Raw genomic sequence first — 23128 nt, forward strand, 5'->3', positions numbered from 1 at the left:
AAAGTTCAGTGTTTAAGTGGTTAAACTTTTTTCACTTCCACAGGAAGTCTTTTCCATTGACAAATTGTTACAATGTTTATACTTAGTTCAACTGATAAAGAATGTTTTGATTCTTGGCAGACTGCCTGGTTTTTACCTTCCTTTTGACAGCTGTGGCTTCAGAAGAGCAGAGAGAATTCTGCATAGAATTGCATAGAAAGAATCAGGAAAAGAATCGAAACACTTTAGACAAGATCGCGATAACGATTCTTGATGATTAATCGCGCAGCTCTACTGTAAAGTGACGCAGTTTTCCCACGTTTAGAACAGTACCGCAGAAAAATGACATTTCTAAAGGAAAAAAGTAATTTAAAACTGCTCACAGCTATAATAAAATTGTCGGGTCTTGGCAATATAGATAAAACTCATTGAAAAAAATGGCATGGGTCCTCCCTCTCCCCCCCCCCCCCAGTTCAATACCAGGCCCTTTGGGTCTGATATGAATATTAAGGGGAACACCGAACCAACAATAAAAGAAAAAAAAAAAAAAAAAAAAAAAGCATGGGGGTCCCCCCTAAAATCAGACCAAAGAGACAAGAGTCCTTTATTAAAAGATAAAAAAAATTAAATAAAAACGTCCCACGATGTAGGTTCATCCCACGACGATCCGAAAAAAAAAAAAAGAAGACCCTGCCCCCCTCTGACATGGCATCAGAGGGAGGCAGGGTCACCCGTTTACGTCACCGAGCGGCCCCGCCCTCAGCTATATAACAGCTGTCATCAAGAAGAAGCCTCACTCAGCAGGAGCTTCCTATGGAGGTGTTGCGGCTGCGGCTTTTTTTAGCTCGTCAGGTGGCATGAGATGGATCTACACCGCGGGACATTTTTATCTTTTAATAGTCTCCCTGCTTTCAGAATACAGGGATACAGTGGGGGAGGACTCCCTCACCATCTCGAATGTGTGGATGGGAGAAATAATATATATATACATTTCTCCCATCCACACATTCGAGGTAATGAGGAAGTCCTCCCCCACTGTATCTCTGTATTCTGACAGCAGGGAGACTTCTCTGTCAGAGTACAGATAGCCTGCAGTGCTGATCGACCAAAATTTAAAAAAAAAAAAAATGGCGTGGGGGTCCCCCCACAAATCCATACCAGTCCCTTATCCAAGCACGCAACCTGGCGGGCCGCAGAGCGCCCCCCCCCCCCCCCGAACCGTACCAGGCCACATGCCTTCAACATGGGGAGGGTGCTTTGGGGTAGCCCCCCCAAAGCACCTTGTCGCCATGTTGATGAGGGCAAGGGGCTCATCCCCACAACCCTTGCCCAGTGATTGTGGGGGTCTGTGGGTGGGGGGCTTATCGGAATCTGGAAGCCCCCTTTAACAAGGGGACGCCCAAATCCGGCCCCCCGTTTGAAATGGTAACGGGTACCCGTACCATTTCACAAAAAGGTGTCAAAAAAAAAAAAAAAAAAAACCCACAAGACAGACTTTGGGACAAGTCAAGTCCTGTATTAAAAAATAAAAATGTCCCACTAAGTTCATTCATCTTTTTCTTTCGCTCCGCCAATCCACCTCCATGGGATGTACCCAGGCGACCCCGCCCCCCCCCTGACGCACAGGGACTTCCTAATGGCTTCCCCGTGGGACATTTTTTTTTTTAAATAAAGGACTTGTCCCAAAGTGCGTCTTGTGGATTTTTTTTTAACATTTTGACACTTTTTTTTGTGAAATGGTACAGGTACAATGTACTATTTCAAATGGGGGGGCCGGATCTGGGGGTCCCCTTGTTAAAGGGGGCTTCCAGAATCCGATAAGCCCCCCCCCGCCCGCAGACCCTCACAACCACCAGGCAAGGGTTGTGGGGATGAGGCCCTTGTCCCCATCAACATGGGGACAGGGTGCTTTGGGGGGGGCTACCCCAAAGCACCCTCCCCATGTTGAGGGCATGTGGCCTGGTACGGTTCAGGAGGGGGGGGGGGCGCTCTCTCGTCCTGCGACCTGCCAGGTTGCGTGTTCGGATAAGGGTCTGGTATGGATTTTTGGGGGGACCCCATGTCTTTTTTTTTTTTAAATTCTGGCGCAAGGTTCCCCTTAATATTCAAACCAGACCCAAAGGGCCTGGTAATGGGGGGTCCCATGGCGTTTTTTTCAATGCCTTTTATCTGTATTGCCGGACCCGACAATTTTAAAAGACTTTTTCCTTTAGAAATGTCCTTTTGTGCAGGGTCTAAACACGGAAAAAATGTGCCACTTTACAGGCATACTATAGACACCCCCCAGATACGAAATTTAAAGGAATATTTCATTTTTACTGTTTTACTTTAAGCATTATTAAAATCACTGCTCCCCAAAAAGTCAATTTTTAAAACTTTTTTTTGCATTGATACATGTCCCCTGGGGCAGGACCCGTGTCCCCAAACACTTTTTAAGCCTTTAAAATGAGCACTTCTGATTATTCATGTTCGTGTCCCATAGACTTTAACAGTTTTCGTGTGTTCTGCCGAATTTTTTTGCCTGTTCGGTAAGTTCCGGTGCGAACCGAACCGGGGGGTGTGTTCGGCCCATACCTATTTAAGATGACCAACAACTTGCATTATACGTTTTAAGAAAAAAAAAATTCCATCACAGGCAAAGCCAATGTGTTGATAGTCAGGCCATGTCAATGTAAAAACTGCATTGTTTACTAATCTGCAGATTAAAGTGTTACTAAACCCAACACCCTGCTTTCACTATATCTGGTCTCCCATAGTACACAGAAAATGGAATGCAATTATTTTAGTAAATGTAAACTGCCAAATACCTTTTCTCGTCAGCAGTATACAACAGTCTAGTGACTTCTATCAGTGTCTGGTTAAGGCTCCATTCACATTTGTACGACTCCACAGTTGTGCTGACCTTGGAGTACAACGTTGGGGCAACTTTGATGCAACCTTGGCCTTGAAAAGTGATAATGGACAACTGTTGCACACAAGCTGCATTGTAAAACATTAAGGTACAACTTTCATGCAACTTCTGAGGGTTAACATTAGGGTTGCACCGATACCACTTTAGGACCGAGTACAAGTATCAATACTTTTTTTCAAGTACTTGCCGATACCGATTCTTTTATTTAATGCCATGTGACAGTGGCACTAATGACGCGTGGACTGTTTCAGTAGTGTGTGTGTGTGTGTGTGTGTGTGTGTGTGTGTGTGTGTGTGTGTGTGTGTGTGTGTGTGTGTGTGGGGGGGGGGGGGGGGGGTTGGGGGAATGGTGTCAGTGTGTGACATCTCCCTTTTGAGACAGAGAAAGGGACAGAGATGCCCCAGTCCCTTTCTCTGTGGCCTCAGCTGCACTTAAGATGAATGGACAGGAGACAGCGGCTTTCATAAACTGAAGCATCATAAACACAGATTACAATGCTCAGTTATGAATAGACAGTCAGTGATTACTGACTCTGTTCATTCAGAAAAGGAATGAGCCGGTAAATGACATTTATCGGCTTGTTTCTTCGCTCTCCATCCTGATAGATTGAAGACGGAGGGGGACACAGAGGGGACAGTCAGAGATGATCGGTGCGGCGGTGGGAGTTACAATCACCGATCTCCCTGTATAGGAATAGGATAATGAGGATGAAGAGGGGCTGTCAGCTGCTTTATTGAATTCTACACAGGGAGATCGGCTTTATTGAATTCTACACAGGGAGATCGGCGATTGTAACTTCCCCCACTGCCGCACCGATCATCCCTGACTGCCCAGGTATCTGATCAAGCACCGGAGCATTTTCCCTGAGTACAAGTACACGGGCAAAAGCTTGGTATCTATACTAGCATCGTTGCAACCCTAGTTAACATTGAAGCCTATAGCCCTCAAGTTGCATGAAAGTCAGACCAAAGTAGTGCATGAACTACTTTGAAGTTGCTGCAAATTTAAGTTGCGCGTATACGAATGGGTATCTTTGGAAAACAAGGGGAACTACTTGTCTTGCAACTTTGATGTCCAAAATTGCATGACAAGTCGCACAAGTGTGAATGGAGCCTAAAGCTTGTAGGAGCTTTCATTCTACTCTGACTGTCCTATGAGGCTGCATGACCCCTGACCCTCTATCTGGACAGTGCTGGTTGGCCCTGTGCCGATCACATGCACCCTCCAAACAAAAAAAAATAAATAAATAAAACTCTCTAGCAATACAGACCAAACTGAGCATGTGCAGAGTGACTCCACAGGCTCTGTCTTATCAGGAGATGGACTGGGGACAGTGGAAGAAGGGGATGATCAGAGAAGAGTCTAAACCAGCCTTTTTACACAGTGCAGAGGATTAGCCCCTTAGGTCCCACAGTGAATATAACAAGCATGCTTTACTGCATATACACACTGATTTTACGGTTGTGGGTTTAGTAACACTTTTAAACTATTTCCTCCTGTAACCCTCTAAGGCTGCAATCACATTACAATTATCCAAACATGGCAAGCAAGAAGGGCATTTTGTATGTAAAAACATGGGGAGGAAAAAAAAAAAAAAAAATCAGCTAAATGAACATATAAAAATACGCACAAAGCTCAAAATAAGATACTTGAGCTTCCAGGGAATAAGATTATTTACATTAATACTTTAAATGTAGCAATAATGACAGAATGGGTCCAGACTCTGGAAGATTTCTATATAGCTGCAGCCCGAATACATACTGAAAGATTACATTCTATGAAAATAATTTTAAAAAAAGTCTTAGGCCCCTTTCACACGAGGCGGACTCCGTTTCTACGGAGCCCGCCTCGGTCCGCCGGCTCAGCGGGAGATCTGTCAGTTGATCTCCGCTGAGCCGGCGGATGACAGGTCCCTCTCTGCTCACTGAGCGGGGAGGGGCTTGTCAGGCGCCACTGCCGCCTATGGAGGGATCGGACGAAAACGGACAGCGTGTCCGTTTTCGTCAGATCTCACCCGATCCGATAGCGACGGATCTGGACGTAGAGCCATCCGTCTGCTTTTAGCGGATCGGACGGGGTCGGATGTCAGCGGACATGTCTCCGCTGACATCCGACGCTCCATAGGCTAACATGGATCGCCCGTTCAGGTCCGCCGTCAAAACTGACAGGAGGACCTGAACGGTCCGATCGTGTGAAAGGGGCCTTAAGACCAAATAACAATGCTAGAACTACTTTGAAGTGAACAGCACTCAAGCACTCTGTATATTTTTCAGGGAGGGGAACACTTTTCATAATACAGAGTCTGTATTATGAAGCGTGTTCCCCCACCCCCCTCAAAAATATAGTGCAGTGTACCAGGCCTTGGGTATCATAATTTTCATTTTCTGTCTTAGTGTGACTCACTTATGGTTCACTCGTTGGCTCCGACACAGCAGCAGGAGTCGATCACAGCCAATGAGTAGGGAGTGGGGGGGCAGGTCTGAGCTGCACTCTGTGCGTCTTTTAGACAAACGGAAGAACGTCACCAGCACACCATGGATCTACAACGTTGGACCCACGGTGTGCTGGTGATGTTCTTCTGCCTTGACGATCTACGATTTCACCCGCTTACATACACAGCCATTTGTCCAGAAATGTGTGCACTGGTATTGTGCATTGGTATTTTAAAGTGGTTGTAAAACCACTTTTTGGACTTCTACCTATAGGTAAGCCTAGAATAAGGCTTACCTATAGGTAGTGGAAATATCTCCTAATCGTGGAGATATTTCACTTGTAGTCTGCCGAAAATTTCGACGGCGAATGCGCGGGGAAGAAACGAAACCAAGTGCAGTTTCTTCCTTAGCCTGTGCCATTAATCCCGGCTCCCATGCGCATGCGCGGGAGTGACGTCACACGGCTCCGGCAAATCACAGAGCTGGAGTCCACAGCCCGGAAGGAAGGGGGGCCAGAAGATGGATGCTGCCTACACAGGGGACATCTCTGGATTCTTTTGCAGGCAAGTGGCACATAATGAGCTAGTATGCAATGCATACTAGCACATTGTGCTTTTCATTTGCAGGCTTTGCAGCGAGCAAAAGAGGAAGTAAAACCCATCAGGGTTTACTTCCTCTTTAAGAGACGCAGAGCCAGCCCTGGAGCAAGCACGCACAAGCGCCACCATAGCAAGCGGCAGTCCCTCATCGATTTTACCGGTAGGCTGTACATCAAACAGTATAGGTAAATGTGCAAGATACAGTGTGAAGTTAGACAAAGTTTATGAGAGGGCCACAAGGTACACATAAGACGTCCACATTTATGAAGGGAAAGAGAACCCCCTGAATCCCCAACCTATATGGGACTTTGTATCACTCCTGCTCCACCAGGGGTAGATAGCTTTTGCACCAGCCGTCCCCTATTCCACCATCGTTATCTGTGGCAAAAGCTAGCTTATGAAACAGTGCCAGTATAGGCTTCCCACAAAGACTGGCGACCACAAAACTAAAAAGGGGAAGTTCGTGAGTTTGCAGAATGAAGAATTTTTGTCCCTCAAATGGAGGGATAAGTGGGATGTGTCCTTTCCTCCATCTACAAAGACACCTCAGTGTATAATCAAGGAAGGCATGGCCTGGTCCATAAACCTGACTGCAAAACAACAATCAGTACATGAGAGATGTAGTAGTAAAATGACCAAATGATACAGCCCTACCTAGAAACCAGAAGATCGAGTCACAAAAAAAAAATGGAAGGAAAGAAGAAAGAAATATACCTGTTCCAATTGGCCATTTATAATTCCTGTCATCTATCATAAGTCCACAGAAAGACCTGACTTCTTTCTACAATATAAAGAGGATATTTTAACAGTCCTTGCCTACCAGGAAAGCGTTCCACCTGAAAACATTCTATCTGATGCAGTGAGCAAGCTGCATGAGAAACATTTCCCAGATATTATCCCTCCTACAGAAAGAAGAGGGATGGAGTAAGGCGTCACACCTATTATCACTGGCACTCCCAACCAGGCCTAAGCATAGGAGACTGCTGACTACCTGCCATTTCCCTTTATCTGATGTCCTGGGTGCTGACCGTTTGCCTGTTTTCTCAACCACGTTTCTGCTTGCTGCCAGGACCAATCATTTGCCTGAATACTGCCCATGCCCCTGCCTGCCGTCTGAGCGGACCTTGGCCTGTTAATTGACCATGTTTTTTTCCTGCTGTCACAGTGTGAAGCCCTGCCATAGTAGTAAAGGGATTGTTTCAGAGCAGAGAAACCGTTTGTTTTTTTCCGGGATTCCTGGATTAGGGTCTGGAGAGCTTTGGGTGGGAAGCCTCAACCCCTTAGTCCAGGTCTTACCTAAATGTATGTAACAAATTACATTGCAGTCTGTAAAAAACAAATTGAATTATGGGCAAACACAAAAACTACATACTTGTATTGTAACCGTACTGTCTGCCCACATGTTGTAAAGCACTGCGCAAACTGTTGGCGCTATGGAAATCTTAAATAATAATAATACTACATTATGTGCTCTGTTAAATTATTTTTTTATCTCGGGATTGCTCTGTTACTGTTAGTGTACTTTTGCCCCTGCTGGTGAAGTAACAGGTTCCCATAATTGCAGCCCTCACCACATGGACCTTGCTTTATTACCTGCCACTCCATTTGCCCACCACAAGTGAAAATAGAAAGCCCCGTGTGACAGTGCTGGGTGTCCATGTATGTCTGCATAAGTCTTCAAAGCCCCTGTGACAGCTGAATCTAAGGATATTGCCAAGCCCCCACACCACGATTTCCTATTGGTCCATCAGTTCTAATGGTCGGTCTCATTTTCTCCAATTTTCTTTTGCTGTATGCTTGCTGCTCCCAGTTACTAACTCAGAGGTACTGAAGACAGACAGGGCCAACCAACATTTTTAGAAAGCAGCAAGCAATGGCAGCCTACATATTAACCTAACAGCACATGCCTCTCTCTCAGCCACCTAACAATGTTTGACATATGTTATATTTCACAGTACATGGAAATCCACTACCTATGCTCTTGAACTATTTCAATTCTGCACTGCATTCCTGTTCCAGTATTGAGTTATGCTTCTACACCTAGCATTTAGCCATCCAAAAGCACGAGTTTCGTGTGGTTTATTATACTGTAACATGCATCTAAACAGGAAAACTGAAATGAAATATTGTGCCAGGATGTGGGCAGGGTCTTGGCTTGCTATGAGGTCTGCATAATCTAGGTGGACCAAGGAAGGCAGCACAAATAACATTTTCTTAAAGAGACATTCACAGTGTTTGCCAATAGCCCTTTTTTTGGCTGTATTATTTTTTAGGGTCACAAGTACAATTCCTATTATTTTTCCCTTGGCCCAAAGTATATTGTTAGCTATAATCCTACAATGCACCTATAAAGAATTTTGAATGAGCAGCATGACTGGGATTGGATGGTGGCGGTATTCCTTTTAAAGAAGGCTAATTGCAAATATATAAGAAAATATGGTACCATTCTTAAATGTTTAACTCCAGGATTTTAGCAAATCTTTCTGCAGATGAGTAAGAACCTAAATGGTTGCACACTGGAAATCCAAAAACTTGCTTGATTGTAATCTTTATTGTCAAAGGTCGCCAGACAGATACAGGAATTGCAGTTGATGCGTTTCACAAGTGTAAAGCTTGCTTGTTCCCAACCAAAATTCTTTTTGCAGATGCATGCATGTCTACCTAAACAATGCCTTTCATAAACCGATTTCTGTTTAATATTACCAGCTGATCATTTTCAGGTCTTTAATAAGAAAAGCTGCCGTATTCTCATGTCTTCTGGTAAGTAAAGCACAAAAAATGTTTTTTTTTTAAAAAGTGAACTTATCCTTTAATCAATTACTGAGTATACAGCTTCTTTATCTTTAAATCCTTGTCTATGTTCCAGTTTAAGCTGGTGCACTGACTGCGGCTACAGATTTCCTGTTCCAGTGGTCCCTTTTCCATGCAGCATCCTATGGAGCCACTCTTGCATACAGGGACAAGAGCTGTGTCTCCTTACATTGTGTGCATCAACATAAACACACAGCCCCATAGCCTAGGACGTCAAGGCACTCCCCTGCACCAACCCACTTCCTTCTCAAAGCTAGCAAACCATTAGATGGGTTTGATATGTGGATGCCAGGAAAATTCTTTCCACCTCTTTAAAGCGGTTCTAAACCCTAGAAATAAAAATTAAAATATCAGCAGCTAGACATGCTATAGCTGCTTTTATGCTGACTTTTAATAACAGGATACTTACCTATCCAGGGATACAGCCCGCCCTCACCGGGGGGCAGCTTTTCACTGGTGTTTGAGCACGTTTACCTTAGGAAGCAGGCTGCGGCTTCCAAGCTGGCTTCTCACTGCGCATACACAAGGTAAAAACAGAGGGGATGCTACATTATGGTAAACATGGCCTAACCCCAACTTTTCACATGATGTTGCTGCCATCAATTTCAAAATTTTTTCTTAAAGCTGTATTCCAGGAATTCAGACACTTTGTAAAAAGTGAAGGCACACTATGATTTAAGTCCAGAGAGCTGCATGACACCTCTTGGGTTTATCTCTTATTTACATTTGACAGGTTTATTGCTATGCTGAAGAGACACACTGGACATCTGAAAAGAGGGAAACGCACAGTGCAGCTAAGCTTGCCCCTCCCCTCTGCTGCCCATTCGCAGAAGCCTTTGTATTTTATCACTTTTGTGAGTTCACATAATACAAAGGCTTCTGTGATCAGGCAGGAGGAGGGGCAGGCATAGCAGCTGCAGCAACTCTGCTGTTCGAGGTGCAGAGTTCAAAAGGTTCAATGTTGGGCTCCTGGAACTACAGCGATAGCAGTCTTCCAGGAGAACTATAAAGCTGTCAGATATAAATAGAGCTATGCCCGGGTGGAGTTATGAATCTCGCTGGACTTAACTCATAGGGTGCCTTCAATTTATTTTTATTTTTTTTTTTTTAAATATGATAAATTCCTGGAATTCCAAGTGATATTAAAGATTCATTTTTTTTCTAAAATAACAAACATTTCTTACTTGCCCACTCTGTGCGGTGATTTTGCAGAGCAGCCCCTATCCTGCTCTTCTCAGGTCCCCAGCAGAAACTCCTATCCTGGCTCCTCAGTGTGGCTCGGCCCCGTCCCCTTTGTCACTGGATTTGACTGACAGTAGAGAAAGCCTGTGAGGAGTCCAGCAACGTAGGAAAGAGCAGCGTAGCTGCTCTCTTACACAGTGTTGGACCGAGATCGGCTCAGGTAGGTATTTGGGGGGGCCGCACTGCACCTAAAGGGATTTTTATCTTAAAAACCCATTTAATATGTTTTCTATGGAGAATAACATGGGTTTATAAGATTTGCAAATCATTGCATTAACTTTTTATGTAGCTTTTACACAACTTTTTTGGAATTGGGGTTATTCACAGAGATTGTATCTGCAACACTATGTGAGTGCATTTTTAATTTCTATTTAATAAATAGCAAACAGAGAACACTATGGTTTTATTTTATTTGAGAGCATAAATTGTGGGATCCAGTTAAATCTTGCTTATGCCAGAGAGCATTTTTGGAGACAGTAGTGTAACTGGGCTGAAGACTTGTTGCCCAGAGGATAGCCTGGTGAATAGAGTCAACTATTAAGGTGAGGTGGCAGCGTTTGGGGTTCCATGGGTCCTTCTCTTTGGGAGAATACACTTTTCTTTGCATGTACTGGAAATATTGTAATTGGATGGACAGATTATCACAGATGATCATATTTTACCAATTGATGTTTTATTGTTCATTTGTGGAGATACACACATTATTTTGTGGCTATACAGTGTCCCACAAAAGTGAGTACACCCCTCACATTTTTGTAAATATTTTATTATAACTTTTCATGTGACAACACTGAAGAAATGACACTTTGCTATAATGTAAAGTAGTGAGTGTACAGCTTGTATAACAGTGTAAATTTGCTGCCCCCTCAAAATAACTCACACAGCCATTCATGTCTAAACCGCTGGCAACAAAAGTGAGTACACTCCTAAGTGAAAATGTCCAAATTGGGTCCAATTAGCCATTTTCCCTCCCCGATGTCATGTGACTCGTTAGTGTTACAAGGTCTCAGGTGTGAATGGGGAGCAGGTGTGTTAAATTTGGTGTTATCACTCTCACTCTCTCATACTGGTCACTGGAAGTTCAACATGTCCCCTTCAAGGCAAAGAACTCTCTGAGGATCTGAATAAAAGAATTGCTCTACATAAAGATGGTCTAGGCTATAAGAAGATTGCCAAGACCCTGAAACTGAGCTGCAGCATGGTGGCCAAGACCATACAGCAGTTTGAGGAGAGGGCTTTGGAAGAATGTTATGTTTGTTAGAAACTGTCAGATTACAGTGTACAAAAACGTGGTTGTTTCTGTATGGCACTGTGAGGCACACGCCCAGCTGAACGGCAGAGGGAGCTGGGGAAGAAATATGAAAGAAATAAGGTACAAAAGGAACATTTCTAAACATTTGGAAGGGTACAGATCGATTTCTATTGCTCATTACATGTGAGTAATGAGCTTAAGGCTCAATTCCCACTAGTGGAACTTTTCATGTGACTTTGGACACAAAGTCGCAAGAGAAGTCACAGCCCATTGATTTCAATGGCAAACGTTCATATCTATGTGACTTTAAAAAGGTGCCTGCACTACTTTGATCCAGAGTGTAACGTTGGATCAAAGCTGCACTCAAAGGCACTTTAAATCGCACAACTTTGGAGTCGCACTAGTGGAAACATAGCTAAGGCTAGAGTGTTACTTTGATGCGACTTTACACTCTGCATCAAAGTAGAGCAGGTACCTTTTCAAAGTCACTGATTTTCAAAGTCGCATAGATGAGAACGGGTACCATTAAATTTAATAGGCTGTGACTTGTCATTGCTACTATGTGTCCAAATTCACATGACAAGTAACGTTTCCACTATTGCGACCCCAAAATTGCGCGGTTTAGAGTGCGACTTTGAGTGCAGCTTTGATCCAACGTTACACTCTGGATCAAAGTTGCATCTAAAGTAGCATCAAAAGTAGTGCAGGTACCTTTTCAAAGTCGCATAGATGGGAACGGGTGCCATTGAAAGCAATGGGCTGTAACCTGTCATGCAACTTTGTGTCCAAAGTCGCATGACAGGTCATACTAGTGGAAACAGAGCTTTATGCTGGCCATACATGGATAGAAAATCATTTGAAAAAGCGTTCGATGCGCTTGACCGTTCGACTTTCGAAATGTTAGTGGGCAAATTTCGATTCTCGAAATGCAAATTATATACCAAAAAAAAAAAAAAAAAAAAGAACGAATTTCAAAACGTTAGAAGTGGAATCGACCGAAAATAATTTGAACAAATCTACAAGAAGCAGACAGTACAGGCACAAGTCAACAGCAGATTAGGAGAGCCCTGCAGTTTACCTCACTGGAAGAATTCATATCACCGCTAGGACACACAGAAAACTATTCTCCGAGTCCACTTCACACTGCAACGCGCCACAGAGATGCTGTGCAGTGAGCTGCGATAAAGAGCAGACATGCAGCATTTTATCGCAGTGCACAGGAAGACATCACATGGCAGTACAACACACTGCTCAACAGTCACATAAAGCGTCACTTTTGTGCACTTCAAAGATAGTTGGGCGGCACAGTGGTGCAGTGGATAGCACTCTCGCCTAGCAGTAAGAATCCTGGTTCGAATCCCACCCACGACACTACCTGCCTGGAGTTTGCATGTTCTCCCTGTGCCTGCGTGGGTTTCCTCCGGGTACTCCGGTTTCTTCCCACACTCCAAAGACATGCTGGTAGGTTAATTGGATCCTGTCTAAATTGTCCCTAGCATGTATGAATGTGAGTTAGGGACCTTAGATTGTAAGCTCCTTGAGGGTAGGGACTGATGTGAATGTACAATGTATATGTAAAGCGCGCGTAAATTGACGGCGCTATACAAGTACCTGAAATAAAAAATAAAAATAGTTGAAACAAAAAGTGATGCGCTGAAATGTGCATCACATTGCCACCGAAATGGACAACTGTCACACATTAAACCGTTGCAGTTTAGTGTGCTTCCGCTGTCCTGGGCACTGGCGCCCCCCCCCCCCCCCCCCCCCCAAAAAAAAAGGGGGATCAATTGGTGCAAAAGGTAAAAACTGAGGGATGTCCGAATTGAGAAAGCAGTTTTAACCAAAGGGCACTTTCACCCCCTTCCTACCCAGGCCAATTTTCTGTGCGGTCACACTTTGACAATTGCTCAGTCATGCAACTGCTAAAGGAAACTTTTATAATTTTTTTGAAACAGAAAAAGCTTTGTTTTGGTGGTATTTAATCACCACTGGATGCTTTCTTTTTTGCTAAACAAATGGAAAGAAAAAAAGAAAATTGAAAAAAAAGTTGCGCTTTCTGAATGGTCCTGTCATTTTCTGAGACACACACAGGTCCCAGAAGGCAACGAGGGGGCACAAAAAAACACGGAGGTGACATACCTCACTGCGGCGCCATGGTACGGAAGTCACCTATTACAGAGGCAGAACAGGGAACTGCCTTCGTAAACAAGGCGATTCCCCGTTCTGACAGGTGACACGACAGGGATCTACTGCTCCCAGTGATCGGGAACAGTGATCTCTGTCATGTTCCAGTAAGCCCATCCCCCCTACAGTTAGAACACACCTAGGGAACACATTTAACCCCTTTGATCGCCCCCTAGTGTTAACACCTTCCCTGACTAACATTTACACAGTAATCAGTGGCCATTTATAGTACTGATTGCTGTATAAATGACAATGCCCCAAAAAAGTGTCAAGTGTCCGATCTGTCTGCCGCAATGTCGTAGTCGTAGCTAAAAATCGCAGATCGCCGCCATTACTAGTAAAAAATAAAGAAGACAAATCTATTCCCTATTTTGTAGATGCTATAACTTTTGCGCAAACCAATCAATATATGCCTATGGCGATTTTTTTTTAACCAAAAATATGTAGAAAATATATCGGCCTAAACTGATAAATAAATCAGTTTATATTTTTTTTGGATATGTATTATAGCAAAAAGTAAAAAAAAAAATTTTTTTTTTTTCAAAAATTGACGGTCTTTGTTTATAGCGCAAAAAAACAAAAACCGCAGAAATGATCAAACATCACCAAAAGAAAGAAAGAAAGCTCCATTTGTGGGAAAAAAAGGACATCGATTTTGTTTGGGTACAACGTCGGACAATTGTCAGTTAAAGCGTGCCCTATCGCAAAAAATGGCCTGTTCATTAAGGGGGCAAATCCTTCCGGGGCTGAAGTGGTTAAACTCAAAACTAAAAATGCACTAATGTATATTGCAGCTTACCAATCATTAGAGGTTATGACTGCATCAGCTTTCTTTATAGTTATTTTTCCCTCTGTTTTCACCTGGTGATCTGGCCAGTAACACATATCCTGTATTAGAGTGCCTACGTTCTTTATTAAGGAGCACAGAGGGCACATTTGGATGGCAGCATTGTCAGTCTGAAGGGGGGGGGGTCGTGTATTAAAATATCCTAGTACATCTAACAAAGCCAATGTCCAGCTAATACTTTATAAGCAGTTAAAGCAAACAGTTTTTCTTCCTTTTTGGGATAAAGGTTTGACAAACTCAAGCTGAGCATTGTAAGCACCCCAGCTAGTGTTAAATGGCTTGTTTCTTTTCTAACGGCTGGAGAGCTTGTTCTTTTAAAAAGCAGACTTACTGGCTGATCACCAGATGAGAATAAAAGAAAGCAAGCCTAAACAAGAAAGTTAATACAGCTATCACATCTAAAAAATTGTAAGCTACAATATAATAAAGGTTTGCTTTTTGGTTTAGTTACACCTTAAAATTACTCCCCAAAATATTTTGAGCCTGCCACCCCCACACACGAATATAAATGCACACGTCAGAGGAGACTACACACGTTAAATATTGCTGCTCACGCCAGAGTAAGAACAATAATTCTAAGTTCATTATTTAAGGTTAAAACGATAAGTTCACTTTTGGGAATATGTTACATGTTCCCACTGCAGCAGCCTCTCCCTGACCCACCGCCTCTAGTGACAGCAAGCCAGGGATCTTCTCTCTGAACTTGCTTTAACAATTCTTTTTAAATGCAGCTGAGAGGAGCTCCGCCCACCTGGATGCATCATTCATTACAGAGATCAGTGAACAGAACTACAACTGCTATCAGCTTTAGCAGCTGTTGACTTGTAGTTCTCAATGAACTACCAGGGCATTGTTGCGCACTATAGGTAGTTTATTGATGCTGCCATTCAGTGTGTAGCTGCCTGCATGTACAAGGTATAAGCTGACAACTTACACTGACAGTCTGTAGGAGTCTTGATTACACCTGCAATCTGCTGATCACGGGTGCAATGCTTTACAGGCTCCTAATAAAAAATAAAAAAATTATAAATGCACTTTTTTTACCTGAAAAATGATTTGCAGTTTTTTTTTTTTTTTTTTTTTTTTTACAAAGGTGAACTTTTCCTTTGAAGTGGATGTAAACCCTATTCATGAAATGTGACCTAAGCACTTATCTGTAGTGTTTTCTTATCTATCTCCAAAGCCCTAAGTCCCATGTCTTTCTGCTGCTCCGTTCTTGTGTTATCAGCATGATAACTTCTGAAAAATTCTCTGACAACCGAGCTAAAACCAGCCTTAAAATTTGTGTCGGGGAGGGTGCTATAAATAGATTAGTAGAGAGCTGGTCTATTCACAGCACAGCTCTGCACATGAATTCCTTCTCTCCCTTGCCTATGTGGAGTGGGGGTGTGGGCCTTTCCTCCAATCAGCTGTCACACAATGTATGCCAAGAATCCACACCCAGTGCTGAACAGGAAGAGAAAAATCTAACATGATGTGCACTTTCTAAAAAATACAGCAAGCTGGAGACAGCAGATATATATGTAAAACTTACGCAGGGGGATTGGTTTCATCTCTGTGTATCATCTGAGGCTGTTCACTTCACTGGGTGTATTTGAGGGTTTACATCCACTTTAACAATACACTGATGACCTGCAGGGGCTTTTAAAGTGTCATCTATGGAAAATATAGGGTACTGAAGGCTGTCACATATCACCGAAGCGCACAATTATAACGTTTAAAATGCTGGGTATCCATTTACGCCGCGCAAACACGTCTTTATATTTTATTAAAATGTGGGTCATTTATTATATGTTTGAGTGCCCTAAAACTTACCTTAGGCCCCTTTCACACTGGGGCAGCGTCTGCGGTAAAGCGGCGCTATATTTAGCGACGCTATTCTGCCGCTAGCGGGGCGATTTTAACCTCCACTAGCGGCCAAAAAAGGATTAAAACCGCCCGCAAAGCGCCGCTGCAGCAGCACTATGCGGGCGGTATAGCCGCGCTGCCCCACTGATTTCAATGGGCAGGAGCGGTGTATACACCACTCCAAAGATGCTACTAGCAAGACTTTTCAGCGTCCTGCCAGCGCACCGCTCCAGTGTGAAAGCCCTCAGGGCTTTCACATTGGATAGGCTGCAGCAGCTGTTTCAGGGTGCTTTGCAGGCGCTATTTTTAGTGCTGTAGTGCCTGCAAAGCGCCCCAGTGTGAAAGGGGTCTTAATGTATTTTTTACTGACATTTTAAAAAATTATTGCACTAATGTTGAGCGACAAAAAATTGAAACCACTAATTTATTCTACAGGGTGTCAGCTTCCAGAAAATTTTGAGGGTTTATGAAATCTTCAGGCGTAGTTTTTTTTTTTTTTTTTTAAACGTGCAAAAACTACAAAGGCGTTGGCAGCAACAGGGTTAAAATAAAGTGTGGTTCTGCTGTTTGTTTACATCCAACACTGCAAGTCTTCACTGTCCTGGCTTCACCTGCGCATTACATCCCATAGGCTTGTTTGGGGCCAGGTCCCCAGGCCACAGAAGATCGGACACCGCCCCTTAGAAGTCATTGGGGGAATAACGCACAGCCGTCAGGAGAAGATTGCAGCACTGGATGCAATTATGGCAGCTGAATCTTGGATAATTTGCCTCCATGGAGGAGGGTGGATTAGGTAAGGGGAACAATAATAAAATTGACTTTTTTTTTGTTTTTATGCTTTAAAACTGAAGTTCAGCAAACAAAATTCTTCTTAATAGCTTTGGTAAAACAACTTACCTGTAAGAAGGTATGTCCCATGATGTGCAGGGATGCCCTGTCCTCTTCCTCTCTCTTAACTTCTACAGCTGTGGGGGTTAAATAGACATACCGTCTCCATCTCCACTGAGAAACATTCTTTTACCCATCATAACACTATCTGAATGATGGAGAGGATCCTGTCACACATCTGACTAGCAACCATTCACAGGTTGTGTTAAAAGCAGCGTAAACAATGAAATAATATTTCTCACTAGAGGAGGAGGCGTGTCCCCAAAGGACCAACTGTACTGCTGTTCTGCCTGAAGACCCACAACTGTTCTTTGCAGCGCCTGAAGCTTAGGGCCAGGAAAAAAAGACTGGACATCCCTGCAGTGAAGATTTCTTCATTAAACAGCTGCTTACAGCATGGGACATATTTCGTTACAGGTAAGTGATGTGACTAAGGTTGTAGGGATTCACACACACACGCTTTAAATTTTACAAAGCTAGCCACAGGTGGATCAAAACGCAATCGATTCAGCAAGGACTGGCTTAATTTCAATCAGTGTGTGGCTATCCCTGCGCTACAGAAATCAATTAGATCAACTTCCGTCGTTCCGACAAGTTGGAAAACTGTCAATCAGCAGCTACAGCCTCTGATCAGTGTATTCTGGAACTGTCAGAATACATTGTCCCGACTGGTCTGATACTTCCATCCACCTTGCTTGTGGGAATGGAGTTTTTTTTTCCTTCTCCCCATTCAACACGTTGGCTGCAAAAGAGAAAAAAAAAGAAATGTATGTATGACATAGATAGATAGATAGCTCTCTCTCTATTACACACACAAAACTACTTATCTATGGCCAGCTAAAAGCGGAGTTCCATGCAAGGATTGAAATCCGTTTGAAACAAAAGAACACCCCCCCCCCCCCGTTTTTGGATAATTTTTTTCTTTTCATACCTTTTTGGTATGTTTTTTCTTTTTCCAGGACTTCCATGGCGCAGCAGTGAAGTACGTCACCTCCGCGTTGCCTTCTGGGACCTGTTTGTGTCCCAGAAAACGACAGGACCATTCAGAAAGCACAGCGTGACTCGCACATGCGCAGTTGGAAAGCAGCTGTGTAGCCTGAAGGCTTCACTACCGGTTTCCCTTAAGACCCGTACACACGAATCACGATACGGAAATCGGAAGTAAAATTTGGTCCGAATAATCTGCCGATTTTCAGATCGTTAGTATGGTGCTTTCGACAGCCGATTCCGATTTTTCGTACATCAAAAGCTGTATGTGCAGACTATAAATTTTTTGTCGGATGTGAACACAATATCCGATTTTTGTTTAATTAGCATGGTTTTCGTCAGAAAAAAAAAAAAAAAATCATAAGAGCAAGACTACGCATGCTCAGAAATGAAAGAATACATACAAAACTATTCAAAACATGACGTCACTTCTGAAGTTGAATTCTGTCGTACGAGAATTTTCATCTGGTGAGTAACCTCTTCACTTTCGACATGAGACTAGCATGCACCAAAAAAAAAAAAAAAAAATAAACGGACAAACGATCATCCGAAAATCTGATCGTGTTGCGAGGCTTTACATGCAATGCCAGCGCCTGCACCTGAAGCCAATGGACAGATCGGCTTGGGGTGCCAATATTGCGGGCTCCCTGGACAGGCAATTGTCCTTATATTAAAAGTCAGCAGCTACAGTATTTGTAGCTGCTGACTTTTATTTATTTTTTTCCCCCCAGGCTGGAACACCGCTTTAAGGTGGAATTTCAGGCTTAACACTAACTACACATAAAATTGTCCCCTTCACCCTAGTAACACCTATGCTTGTTAACCATGTGAGAAAGATGTCTAAACATACCTATTATCAGCGGCTCCGTCCAGTTACATGACCTACCCTGCGTCTGCCAGCAGCACTGCAAGGGAGAGGAAATCGCACAGCTAGTAAAGACAAACAGTGATCTCACCAATAGGTTGGCGCTCCCTCATCTCCCCTGCAGCTGCGCTGGCTGACACACGGGAGTGGGATTATGTGACTGGAGTTGGACAGAAAATAAAGAAGTATATGCCTAGATTGTAAGCTCTAACGAGCAGGGCTCTCTGATTCCACCTGTATTGAATTGTATTGTAATTGTACTGTCTGCCCTAATTTGTAAAGCGCTGCGTAAGGGCTCTTTCACACGGGGCAGATCAGTCACGATCCACCCCATGAACATCCGCTTGCTCAGCGGGGATCGCTCCGCCGATCCCCGCTGAGCAGGAAGATGACAGGTCCATCACTGCACGCTGTGCAGCGGCGGACCTGTCAGAGCGCCGCTCTCCCCTATGGGGGGGATCGGATGATGACGGACCGTAGTGTCCGTCATCACCCGATCCGAAAACGGATGGAAAAGTAGGTTTTTCCTCCGTTACACTTTTCGGATCGGAGCGCGTCGGATGTCAGCGGACATGTCACCGCTGACATCCGACGCTCCATAGGGATGAATGTATGTCCGTTTTTCATCCAAAAACGGAAGGATGAAAAACGGACATACGGATCGTCCATGTGAAAGAGGCCTAAACTGTCGGCGCTATATAAATCCTGTATAATAATAATACTATTATATGCATCTTTCTTGCACAGGTTAGACGGAATAGGTGTTAGGAGGGGGAGGGGGGAATTTTAAAGTAGTTAGGTTTAAAGGTTAAGTTCACTTTTAGGCACGTTACACCCATATTTAGGGTGTAACATGCTCCTATACAATCACCTCACTTTGTCAGCGCTCCCCACTCTGACAGTGGGCGGGGAATCTTCTCTCCACACCTGCTGTCACAATTTTTAAAACAGCACAGCTGTTTGGGGCTCCATGCACACAGCTTTGTCATTTATTCAGTTTCCCATGAATGATTGAACTACAATTACCATCTGCCACCGTGGCAGAGGGCTTGTAATTCTCAATGAACTGTGAGGGCACTGATGAGCGCTGTCTGAGTTCATTGATTCTTCCAACAATTCAGTAACTGTTTGCCCGTATCGGAGGTAGACAGCTCCGACGAGCGCAACGCCAGGATCGCAGGATTTAACAGCAGTGACCCAACCTCATTACAAGGCTGTTTAGGTCTATATGGCCAAAAAGATCTGGCGAGTGTCCCCCTAAAACCAATGTGGTGGATCACTTTGGAGAGCTGAGAAGGTCTCACAGTTGCTCACAAGACACAGTGGATGGAACTTTACTGAACTTTTGACTTTGGTGCACAGGGGATATTTTGAAGCAGATTACACACATATAAAAGTTTGTTTGACACTAACGTGCACAATCATTGCATTTAACACTGTAAGGACTCTCCCACATGGGCAGTCTGCCTGGCGCTTTGCTCAGAGAGCGCGCGGGGGGGGGGGAGAGAGAGATGGGCGATCTGCTGATCCCCACTGAGCATGTGGATGACAGGTCTGTCTCCACTCACTGTGCTGAGATGGACCTATCAGAGTCCTGCTCTCCTCTATGGGGAGATCAGATGAAAACGGACCACCAGACGGATGGAAAATAGGGTCACTATCCATCTGGATTTCACGGATAGGATCAGATAGCAGTAGGTGTGAGCGGACATATCACCATTGACATCAGCCGCTCCATAGGGGTGAATGGCATTTCCGATCAGATCCACCTGCAAAACTGACAAGACGGATGTGATTGGAAAGCCCATGTGAAAGAGCCCTTAGATTGCTGGCTCATTTAAGTTGTATTGTGTTCACAATAGGAGGATGATGAACAGAGTATTGCTCAGTTTGGCTAAACAGTCGCACTTACATTTTGCGCAAAATAAGAAGCAGCACCTTACTTTAACTGGAAAAGAAGAAACAGCTGCACACCAGCAATACCGATCCAACGTCGATTTATTAGAACAAAAAAAAAAAAAAATAAAAAAATAGTACTGACTGCCAACCAAGACAAGAACAACGGAGCGGTGATGCATTTCACGCTGCAATGGTGCTTATTCAAACCTCTTCCTGTTGGCAGTCGTGAGTACTATTTTGTTCGAATAAATCTACGTTGGATCGTTATTGCCGGTGTGCAGATGTTTCTTCTTTTCCTAAGGCCCCTTTCACACATGCGGACCGTATGTCCGTATTTCATCCATCCGTTTTCGGATGAAATACGGACATACATGCATCCCTATGGGATAGCGGGTGTCAGCGGATGTAGTCCGGCTCCGCTCTCGTCCGATTCTGCGGACGGAAGAAAATCCTATTTTTCTATCCGTCTGCAGAGCGGATCGGATGAACACGGACAGACGGTCCGTGTTCCTCCGATCCCCCATAGGGGAGAGCGGAGATCTGACAGGGCGGTCCCTGCACAGTGTGCGGGTCCCGCCCTGTCATCTGCCTGCTCAGCTGGGGAAAACGGAGCGATCCCCGCTGAGCAGCGGATAAACACGGGGCGGATCAACACGGATCCGTCCCGTGTGAAAGGGGACTAATACTCCGGTGGTGAGCTGTGGCTTGCACCTAGCATATCCGGATCTATTTTATTGGGATCACCTGGAGCGGTGTTACCTTCTTGGATTTTCTACCTTACTTTAACTATTTGTTTAATCACTTTAAACACTCACCTGAACCCAATCTCTATCCAGCGCTGTGTTCTTCTGCAGCAGCTCTTCTCCCCTCTCTCTCTCATAGGAAATTCTGCAACAACAAGAGCCATTGACTCCTGCTACTATCACTCAAATCCAGTGATGAGGGAGCGGGCCAAGCCGCGCTGTGTGTGCACGCCTATGGACACACACAGCCCAGCTCAAGATCGAGCCTGCTAGAGTGCCCCCTTAGCAAGCACTCAGAAGAGGAGTTAGAGCCAAGATCGCTGCCAGGGACCCCAAAACAGAGGATCGGAGCCACTCTGTGCAAAACCATTGCACAGAGCAGGCAAGTATAGCATGATTATCAGACAAAAATCGCTTTGACATCCCAGTGCACAAATGATCGAAAGAGGCCATATCCCAACTGTGTGTACTAGCTGCAAAACTAGAACATTTGCCACACTGTCATTCCTGTGCTTTTCCCAGACTGATGCATCCATAGAACTCTCAGATCACACAAGTGTCCCCTGAGATCCAAAGCACCAGCAATCACTGAGTACATCGGCAACCATTGATAAGATGTATACAATGCTAGACACGTCTGCTGACATGTGACAGACTCTACAATTGTCCCTGGATCATCAGCTGCCCAATGCTGTGTGTGTGTGTATATAGGGACACAATGCACTGCAGATCCGGCCTGCTCAGTTGCAGGCAGAGCCCAATACCCAGTGTCAGGCCCCATACTGCAGGATAGGACGGCTGGGCCCATTCCCAGTGACACCGCACTCAGCACACGGCCTAGCGCCTCCCCAGTGACAGTTAGGCCCCACTATGCTTTCCAGCCGGAGCAACACCCGGCCCGCCCTCATGGCCGTGCTACAGGGAAGCCTGCAGCGGGCAGCCCGCTCACCTGAAGTCCTTATCGCTGGACGTCATCTTCTCCAGCAGGTTGGAGATGTGGTACGAAGCGCTCGCCATGTTGCCGTCTCGGGTGTTGAGGCCGGTGAAGTCTCCGGTGCCCGGTGCACCCTCCTAAAGCCACGCGCCCGGGTCGTTGCTGCAGCAGCGGCGGCTAGGAAGGGAGGCGGGGGCGCGCACAAGCCTGTGTCGGGAATCCGCCTCAGTGTGTACGTGAGCGCCCCCGGGTGTCCCCGCCCAGCACCGGCGGCCCGTCGTCTGCCAGATGTGCTCCAAGTCTGCGAGCTGCAGGACAGCGGGGCCTAGGAGGCAGGGAGGCGCCGAGCTCAGCCTGGTTCACATACAGTCCCGTAACAGAGGCGGGATCAAAGATGGCAGAGGCCTGCAAAGAGTTCGGCTTCACGGTGTGTCCCCGGGAGCGCGCCTCTGAGATGGGATTGGCTGGGTGTCGTGTCACTCACACTGACTGACGTGCCGGTGTCCTGTCGAGAACTGTCCCCCCCGTCCGATAGTGTCCGCCCCGTACTGCGCAGGCGCAGCACCGGCCCGGTTTGACTGAGCTCAGGCGGGATTGGTTGAGTGACAGACGCAGCAGCCAATGTGTCGGCCGAGAGGCGATGACTGGAGCTGGCGGGTAAACTGTCCCAACGTGTCAGGAGTCTGGCGCTTTGTATTATTAATACC

General features: G+C 44.9%; 1 protein-coding gene across 1 annotated transcript in view; it reads right to left on the minus strand.

The window, feature by feature from the left end:
• Window positions 1–22882, minus strand: part of CAND1 (cullin associated and neddylation dissociated 1) — a 60843-nt gene extending 37961 nt beyond the window's left edge. Inside the window, exon 1 of the mRNA XM_073620093.1 lies at window positions 22437–22882. Coding sequence (XP_073476194.1) covers window positions 22437–22504 — 68 coding nt within the window. The 5' untranslated portion in view covers window positions 22505–22882. The remainder of the gene's footprint in view (window positions 1–22436) is intronic.
• Window positions 22883–23128: the final 246 nt, after the last annotated feature.

The sequence above is a fragment of the Aquarana catesbeiana genome, linkage group LG03, assembly GCF_042186555.1.
Source record: "Aquarana catesbeiana isolate 2022-GZ linkage group LG03, ASM4218655v1, whole genome shotgun sequence".
Lineage (NCBI taxonomy): Eukaryota > Metazoa > Chordata > Amphibia > Anura > Ranidae > Aquarana > Aquarana catesbeiana.